Source organism: Sinocyclocheilus grahami, unplaced genomic scaffold, assembly GCF_001515645.1.
Source record: "Sinocyclocheilus grahami isolate Dianchi unplaced genomic scaffold, SAMN03320097.WGS_v1.1 scaffold340.1, whole genome shotgun sequence".
NCBI classification, from domain to species: Eukaryota; Metazoa; Chordata; class Actinopteri; order Cypriniformes; family Cyprinidae; genus Sinocyclocheilus; species Sinocyclocheilus grahami.
The window spans coordinates 1,264,161-1,274,032 of NW_015505519.1; the positions used below are offsets into that span (position 1 = coordinate 1,264,161).

The 9,872-nt window shown below is 38.8% G+C and overlaps 1 protein-coding gene across 2 annotated transcripts in view; it reads right to left on the minus strand.

Moving 5' to 3' along the window:
- The window catches only part of mmut (methylmalonyl CoA mutase), a 48,239-nt gene that overhangs the window by 25,876 nt on the left and 12,491 nt on the right, over nt 1-9,872 (minus strand). For both annotated transcript variants that reach the window (XM_016295815.1, XM_016295816.1), the window contains exon 8: nt 6,061-6,176. In XM_016295815.1, coding sequence (XP_016151301.1) covers nt 6,061-6,176 — 116 coding nt within the window. The remainder of the gene's footprint in view (nt 1-6,060; nt 6,177-9,872) is intronic.

Below are 9,872 nucleotides of genomic sequence, written 5' to 3' on the forward strand. Positions count from 1 at the left end.
TATATATATATATATATATGTGTGTGTGTGTGTGTGTGATACTAAAACCCATACTAATAATACTGATGCCTTTGCAGAATATAAAATGGGTCATAATAGCATATATTTTATATTCTCAGAAGAAAAAGAATTCATAAGAAAATGTCTTTTCAGGCAGTAACATTTAGCTGACCTGTCTGCCCTCTCTGTCTGGTCAGCCGGACAATGCAGAGAAATTGTTAAGTGACATTAGAATCGAGGCACAGGAGGACATCAGTGCGCCGTGACTCAGATCATGATGGATACATGGACATTGTTATGGCTAATCATTTGCGATAGTAAATCTGCTGCCAGACCCATAGATGACGATTATTAGGGCTGTAACGATTTGCTCAAGTTTTGCCAATAAATTTTCAGAGAAAGTTGCTAAAAGAAGGTCGATTTGTTTCTAAAAGTTGCTAAATGACGTTGTGATGTCATTGCGTGATGACGTCATTGCGTAATCACGACGCAAAATTGTCACATCAAATCTCAGCAAACAATATATTCTATATATGTTAATTTAGATTTGTTTGTAAAATAATATGCATAATATTAAAATATAAATAACTGTATTTTTAAATACATTGAATTATTGAACACTTACACAGTTTTGAATTATTACAATTTAAGTTTTTTTATAGCTAGTAAACTACTAATACTACACATTCTCAACAATTATGCTTTAAGCGGTGTATTAGTATTTAGTATGCTATACTCTAAGAAAAGTCACAAAAAATAGGGCACAATCTACTATGTTAATATGAAAGAATTTTCCGTATTGGTTTTTTACCTGCATTTTAAATTACACATTGGGTTACAGGATTACAATGGATAATGTCCTGGAAAATTACTAGCATCTTTTCCATTTTTCTTACAGTGCACTAACTGATCATCAATCACAGGTACAAGCCACTAACAAAGTGTATCATAAATGAACAATTATTCAATTATTCACTTATTTAATTATTATTATTATTAAATTAAACAATTGCAAATAGCAGAACTCAGTTCACGTGATGTATGTCCTCTTTTTGTGTCATTTGGATGGAAAATTAGTGCCTTTTTATTGTCCGAGTCACTAACCAAAAGTTGCTAAAAGTTGCAAATAAATGTAAACAAATTGCTAAATTTGTTGTTAGGTGCTTTTGGAAGAAAATTTTGCTAGGGTAGTCTGAAAAGTTGCTAAATTAAAGCATTTAAATAATCCTGTGAATGCACTTCAAAAATACAGAATCGAATCGTTAATCAAATCGCATTGAATTTAATTGTAAATCGTCTCGAATCATATCCTTCTGAATTGGCAAAAATCGTTCTTAAATCAAAATGAAACCCTATGAATCGTGAATCATGAATCGATTCGCTGCTTACCCAAAAATTCACAGCACTAATGATTATATTACAATCTGTGTTGGCAGTGCAATGGGGGAGGGAAATAATGTTACACGTAAAAAAAATAAATTAAAAAAAAGTTTCAAAAAAATGTTCCCAAAATAAAATTTAATACTAAAATATAAAAAATAAGTAAACAAGTTTACTGATTTTAAAGATTTAAATGCACAAATGTGCAGCTTTTGTTTTTTTGTATTATATGCACTTCCAGTGCATTACTTACTTTAAACATATTTTCCATTCTTTTTTACAACATGAGAGAGTCTAAATTATGTTCCAAGGTACTCCGCAGATGCAGTACATACACTCTGTGAACCGAAGATGTTTTGGGTAACCGTGAAGAGATGAAGAGTGAACACATGCCAAATGATTCCAGATCAATCAAACCACCTTCAAATCTTTGATCTGAAAGAAACTGGGTGGCTGGCACTTTAAATATTACATCACGGCTGTTGATGTGCTTACATATTCAACATTAATATACAGACTGTCCTCGCATGAGAACTCCCAGGCGACGTGCTGTCACTTCGGGGAAATAGCTAAAAAGCTATGAAGTGGATAAAATCATGATTTGAATGTGTGCACACTCTCTTATCATGTCAAACTGCTTTATACACGCAGCATAAATAAGCGGTAAATTACATCTTCACTAAGAGCCATGCATTATTAGAAACTCATGACATTGAATGAATCATTTGTAACATTTGTTTCTGTGAATGTGAAAAGCTGAACAAACTGATTCACTAAAATGATTTGGTCAATGTTCGGAATAGCATACTACTACAATACCCGTGCTATTGCTGCAGTATAGAGTATGTACACTATGTACAGTGCGATGAGGTCAGGTGACAACTCTGTATCCTGCATCATCCTGTCAGAATTGATTTTGCAATGGCCAGTCGACTCTATGCTATTCTATATGTGTTCATTACTGAAAGCTCATGAGGTATACTGGAAAATACTTTGAGGGTCAAAATAAATGCACTCCAACATCAAAGCATTCCATCTGATTTGATGCAGGACGTCAACTGTTAACCAAATGAAATGCATTTCAGTGCATCTATTAGATTATCAAAACTGGCTGTTAATATTTCTCAGCTGATCGGAGTTGCTGTGCTTGTTGTGTGCAAAAGACAGGATTTTCAAATAGCTCACACAAAAAGGACAACAAGAAATGTACTGCATATACATACTGTTGTCTGTTATGATCACCAACAAGATGAAAAAATAATAAAATATTAGTAAAAGTAATACAAATAAAACAAAATACTGTGAAATAATTCAAATTTATATTTGATTGTTGATTGATTGTACCTTTATGTATTAAATAACAATGGTCTTTTTCATCAGGAATCAATTTAGTTAGGTGACACAAACATTAAAATACCTGTCTGCCCCTTAGCCAGTGGCGTAATGTCTGAGCATGCAGGGTATGCACGTGCAAATGGGCCCGGGCTGATTGGGGGCCCGCCCACGGGAACGAGAGAATGAATTTTTAATTTGTGGCCACAATAAATATATGTTTTGTATGCATGTCATGAGCAGTAATTTGTTGTTTCTCCGTCATTTCTAAATTCTCCGTCATTTCTTGTGTGCATTTGTTATTTTTTGTACACTGCGGCAGTGCGGCTGCCGTAGAACTACGCGCCGTCAATTTTAAATGATGTTGCATTACATGCAAACGCTGCACCGCGCCAAATAAAAAAAATAAAAAAAAGAAAACACTGCATGGGATGAGAGATTGATCCATATATGGAGCCGACCTCCATACGTCATCTGCCCGGAACTGCTTCCAGTGTACAACAGTGAGCGCAAGCTACATTAAAGTGATTATTACGTTTTGAATATGGATATTTTTCTTACAAAAACACATCGATTCGCTACAGAAGGCCTTTGTTCACCCCCAGGAGCCGTGAGAGACACTTTTTTTATGGACGGGCGCATTTTAATTAAGTGCTTTTGGACTGATGCATGCAACACCCGCTGAGTGCTATGAAACAGCTTGAAAGATCAAAGACAATTTTTTATATAACTCCGACTGGATTCGTCTGAAAGAGGAAAGTCATATACACCTAGGATGACTTGAGGGTGAGTAATTTATGGGCTAATTTTCATTTTTGGGTGAACTAACCCTTTAATTTTTGGAGGCAGGTTCTTGACCGGATCATTAATGTCACTTTAACCAGCATCAAACAACCTTGCATTTCGGGGACACTTCGAAAACAATGAAAGTGTCAACAAAGGTCATTTTCTCTCCATCATCGACCTACTGGCCAAGTATGATCCATATTTGAAGGAGCTGCTCAGTCGCCCTGCTGGTTTCATTAAGTATCTCAGTCCAGAAATCCAAAATGAACTTATAGGTATACTCTCTGAGACTGTCCAGAAAGAAATTATCAGTGAAATTAAGACCGCACCGTTTTTCTCAGTGATCATGGATACGACTCAAGATGTATCTAAAGTGGATCAGATGAGTCAAATCTTTCGGTATGTAACCATAGAGAGAGATAGCCAGGGTGCTGCAATGGCTGTGAAAATCAACGAGTCTTTTCTGGGATTCTTGCAAATACCTGACTTGTCCACTGGCACAATAGACAATGAAATTATATTTTCAGTTGAGGAAAAAAGTCTTGATATTTCAAAGTGCCGTGGCCAAGGATTTGATAGGACCGTGAACATGAGTGGCATATACACGGGAGTTCAGGCAAGGATACAGAAGAGACAGCCAAATGCCGCATATGTACACTGCGCAGCCCATAACTTAAATCTGTTCCTCAATGATTCAGTCAAGTCAATAACAGAGCTGACAAAATTTTTACAACACCGTGGAAAAATTTTACGTGTTTTTTGCACACAGTATAAAGAGGTGGAATGTATTGGTTGAGATGACTGAAAAACTCACTCCGGCTGTCACACTTAAAAAACTGTGTGCTACTAGGTGGGCATCGTGCAATGATGCAGTGTCTGCAATCAGATACAGATATGTTGACGTGTTGAAGGCCCTTACCAAAATTTCACTTACCAGTAAAAGGGCAGATGAGCGCAACGAGGCCATGGCTTTGATAAGGCTGATGGAAAGATTTGACTTTGTTTTTATTATAGTCCTTCAAAGTGAAGTCCTGGAACAGATCAATGTCATTTAAAAAATGCTACAGGCAAAGGATGCTGACCTTCATAAAGCTACAGAGTTACTTGGCACTGCCATCGCGGAGTTGACAAGGTTCAGAGAAAATTTTGAGGAGGCAATAGCAACCACAAAATTCATGGCTGAGAAGTGGGGAGTGAAAAAAACCTTTGAAAATGAAAGAATTAGAAGGGCAAAGCGCCATTTCAATGAATTCTGTCAGGATGAACGTTTGGCTGATGCTGAAAGTTACTTCAAGGTAAATGTATTTTACGCTTGCCTAGACATCCATCATTTCCCAGCTGAGTCGGCGATTTTCAGCTTTGCGATCAGTTGCCGATTTGTTCAGAGTGGTCCAGCCACACATACTTGCAACTGAGGAGAAGAACACTATATACGAGGGGGCACAGAGGTTAGTGGAGAGATACAATGAAGACTTGTCTCCAGCCCTTCCACAACAATTGATAGCATTCTGTGCAGCCTTTAAAAAACAAATCTCTGGTTTGACAACAGTTCAAGATCTGGCCAGTTTTTTTGATTGTTGAGAACAACCCTATTATATCTAGCTTCAGCGACATGTGCACCGTTTTAGTTCTCTATCTTACTATCCCTGTTACTGCTGCTTCAGCGGAGCGCTCTTTTTCAAAACTGAAGCTCATCAAAGATTATTTGCGGAGCACCATGTTGCAGAAAAGACTATCAGGACTGGCTATTTTTTCCATAGAGAATGCATGAAGCTGTGAATTAAACACCAAGGACATCGTGAATGAATTTGCTGAAAGAAAGGCCCGAAGAATGCAACTAAAATGAGTGAGTAGTTTTGTTTTTTTACATTTTGGGCCGCCGTGCCAAGATTGTTTGTGTTTGCATGCAGTAGTTTCTTATTGACATTGGCTGAGCCTTCCTTATTTTAGACTTTTTTTTTTTAGTTCCGTTCTGGTTGTGAAAAAGTTGTTGGGTAGAGTGTTTTTTTATGTCTATAAATGTCTCTTCAATGTACTTAGAGGGCGGGGTTAGGGGGGGCCCGTACACATTTTTTTGCATATGGGCCCGGAACTGACTTGCTACGCCACTGCCCTTAGCTTTTAGAGAAATGGTAATTGCTATTTAAAGATTCATACCTTAAAGGGGTCATATGATGTGATTTAAAGTTTTCCTTTCTCTTTGGAGTGTTACAAGCTGATTGTGCATAGATAAGATCCCTGAAGTTGCTGCTCCTACATCACTGAATATAATTCTATAAAGTTCAGAGTCAATGTCATGTATTTTCTTTAATGTTCACAGATCTGTATTGCAATGATTAATACAATGATGACAGTTTCTCTGAACAAAATTATCAATTCTGGTCAGTTCTATGAAGCACTTCAAGTACTTGATTGAATTATAGCCCTTGATTGTGATTAGGTAACTTCACAGAGAGCTCTGCTGGGAAGAGATTATATGTGACTATTTCAGATCGCATCAACACGGATGAAGGCACTTGACATCAAAATCCGTGCTGTGAATCATTGCCGGAGGGAACTAACCTTGCGCAGCTTTTCAATCTGCTTGTTACGCACAGCAGTGTTGTCGATGGAGAGCACGTCCACAGTTTCTTCCTTCTCCAGGCGGTACTTGTTGACCCCCACGATGACCTCGGAGCCTATTGTGAGACAGAGAGACAATGCGAGGGTATCAGCAGAAGAGCCTAAATAATGAAGGGCGATGCTAGAGATGCTTGGAGCTGAAATAAACCATCTCAGATTTGCAGATCTTGGTGCATGTACCATGTACAACAAAAAATGTTCTCCTGAAAATAAGTGAAGTGAATGACAAGATAATTGACAGGCTGGTCCGCTCATGCATATTTCACTACTCTCCTAAAACAAACCTATGCACACAAGATAAAATCGCTGAGGGCCCTCAAGAACAAAACCCTGAGCTTCTAGTGTCAGAAAGAATGCGGGGAGCTTCAAACATCTGTTGTGAAGCCAATATGGCTGAGTATCTGTTTGAAATTATGTTCACTGCATCTTCTGGGCAACTTCAGCGAGACTGTGACATTCGCTGATAACCACAGCCTGAGAGGACCATCTTGAAGGTCATATAGAAATGCTGGAAAACTGCGAGTTTACCACACTGAACATCTTGGGATTTGAAATCCAATTTAAACCTGTAAATAAAGTTTAAGGATTCAAAAAATGTAAAACAAAGAAACATCATGGCATAAAATGAATTAGAAATATTTCAGGTAGGTTAACTCAAGAGCTGTTGTCATTAAAGCAATATAGGAAAAAGTTCAATTCAACTTTTAACTCAAATTGTTATGCTGATGATATAAAGTAATAAACTGGTGGGGGGGGGGGGGGAAAAAAAGAATATTTAGCTTTATAAAGTTTAAGGATTCAAAAAATGTAAAACAAAGAAACATCATGGCATAAAATGAATTAGAAATATTTCAGGTAGGTTAACTCAAGAGCTGTTGTCATTAAAGCAATATAGGAAAAAGTTCAATTCAACTTTTAACTCAAATTGTTATGCTGATGATATAAAGTAATAAACTGGTGGGGGGGGGGGGGGGCAAAATAGAAGTCTTAGCCTTTGAACCACACTTCCTTTTAATTATTTACTCATTTTTTGAGTGCAGTGCGATATTAGGCTCTTACAAGATGGATGTGCGGTCCATAGCAAGTGTAGCTAATTCATTCATCACTTCATTAATGTGTTCATAGGATCAATGCACGTAAAGCTCCGGGTCCTGACAACATTCCTGGGCGTGTACTGAGAGACTGTGCAGTGGAACTCACCGATGTCTTCACAGACATTTTCAACATCTCGCTAAGTCAGGCTGTTGTCCCCACATGCTTCAAAGCTACCACCATAATTCCAGTCCCGAAGAAGTCGTCTCCATCCTGCTTCAATGACTACCGTCCAATTGCACTTACCCCCATCCTCATGAAGTGGAACTTACGGGTTTAGAACAACACGAGGGTGAGTAATTAATAACAGAACTTTCATTTGTGGGTGAACTAACCCTTTCAATTTTGTGAAGCTACAAGAATACGTTTTGTGTGCAAAGAAAACAAAAATAACAATTTATTCAACAATTCTTCTCCCCGAGTTACCGTCTTCCGTCATTTTGGAGAGTACCACGACGCATACGTGCACTTTCTCCTGAACGTAAACAATGCTGATTACATTGATTATGATCAGGGGAAAGCGCGCACATGCAGGTGAGTAATTAATGACAGAATTTTCATTTTTGGGTGAACTAACCCTTTAAATTATATTATATAACAAAACATATATACATACACACACACATACATACATATACAAACAACATTTATATAAATTTGTATGAAGTTTAAAAATGTCCTTTTCAATTTTACATTTCCCGGCTATTTGGCATTTATTTCTATGTTGGTGCTTCACTTGACAGGTTGACAGACTGAATTCTATCCAGGCAATTGTGTTCCAATGCATTTCCTGCGATCTAATTTCTGAGCCTGTCAGAGTGACAACACTGATAACAAGCCACATTACCTTCGAGACAGGCTGTAATACAGCTATTGACTTCAAAATGAACAGATGCCACCTCAAAACACACCCTACATTCAAAAGCCTCTCCAAAGGTTGCTGATATTTCATGGAAATCATGTCAGTGCTTTTGAAAAATCTGTCAAACAGAGTGCACTGACATAAGCCGTTCAGAAGAACAACCCTCAGATGGGGGGGTCCTGTCCCCCCGACCCCCCCGGGATTTCCACCTATGCATGCAACGGTTACAATGTCAGCGCCAACCTAGTTTACTGTAGGGATGGTGCTTTGTTCAAGCAGAGACAGTATGAGGAGGAAGAGATATACCTCTTTTGGAAAAATTACGATAAAAGAGTTAATTGACCGTTCGCAAAGAGCTTGATTGACAAGCGATCTGACCAATCAGAACATGGATATTATGTGCCTCCGCTACTATCCGCCATCTTGCCCGACATCTACAGCCGGTCACCATAGAAATCCATGTTAAAACGGGGTAAAAAGATCGACAGAATTGAAACTTTTTCATTATAACTAAATATAAATGTGCGTAGGGTTAAGCTGTGCTGTTGTTCATTCGTGTACGATGTCCCGGGTACACTCGAGAGCCCTTTACGAACTTTTGCTGTGGGCCGATCACTCTCTGCTCACCATTCGGGCAGCGCATGTCCCGGGCTACCTGAACAGCTGCGCGGATATGTTATCGAGGGACAGGGCTCCCACTTCTGATGCAGTTTAAGTAAAGAGTGCCTGAGAAAAACGCACTGTCCCGATTCAGTATCTGCGGTCAGATGAGATGTTAACAGGCTTAATGTCAGTGTCATTATTCTATCGTTATTTTCGTAACTTAAGAAATAAAAAGTCTCTCACCTCAATAGCACGCGGCGCCACGCTGTATATCACTTCACTAAAGCGCAGAAACTACAAGCATGCAACGTGTGAAATTAAAGTACAGTACCGATAAATCTGATAAACCGATAAAACTGGTACTGCGTGTGTTAGCTGGGGAGGATTTGCATGAAGGCATGATATTCATTCTATTCAGGAGCAGTTTCCACATTTCATTAACAGTTCATGTTAGTATTGTATATTCACCATGGTAACTGTTGTTTCCATAACCCAAAAATACCATGTTATTTTCACTTTGTGTCATTTTGTATATGTTTAAATGACTCTGGTGGCTCAAACCAACTTAATTGTATTAACAAAAACTGTTATTTAATAGCCTTACCTTATAGGTTGTTTATTCAGTATTAATCATATTCATTGTTTTTTAACAAACGTGGGTCCCAAAGCCAAACCAGTTGAGAACCACTGTTCTATACAGTCCCCAGAGCGTCAGCTTCTGACGCCATGTTGAGTGAACCGTTCTCGAGAGGGAACGTCTCCGGTTACTGTCGTAACCTCAGTTCCCTGAGAGACAGGAACGAGACACGGTGTAGGCTGCCATGTTCCCTGCTAAGGTCTGCGGCGCTGTTGGTTCAGTCTGAAGATTCTGAGCTTATGCCGCCAAGACGGCGCATTATATAGAGGCGGGGCCCAGCCCCTAATCGCCGTCTTGGCTGGCATTGGCCAGTGTATTGCAACTTCACTGGCGTTGTGCTATAAGATTTCAGGTAGGTTTAGGAAGGAAGGGAGTCCCCAAAGCGTCAGCTTGTGACGCCATGTCTCGTTCCCGTCTCTCAGGGAATCGAGGTTACGACAGTAACTGGAGACGTTTTTAATGCATGTGACTAGTCGAGACCACTTCCATTACTCATGGAAGTTTCTGAAGTAACACTTTAGTTAAATGGGACATTAGTCACGTGTCCTGGGCTGTAAT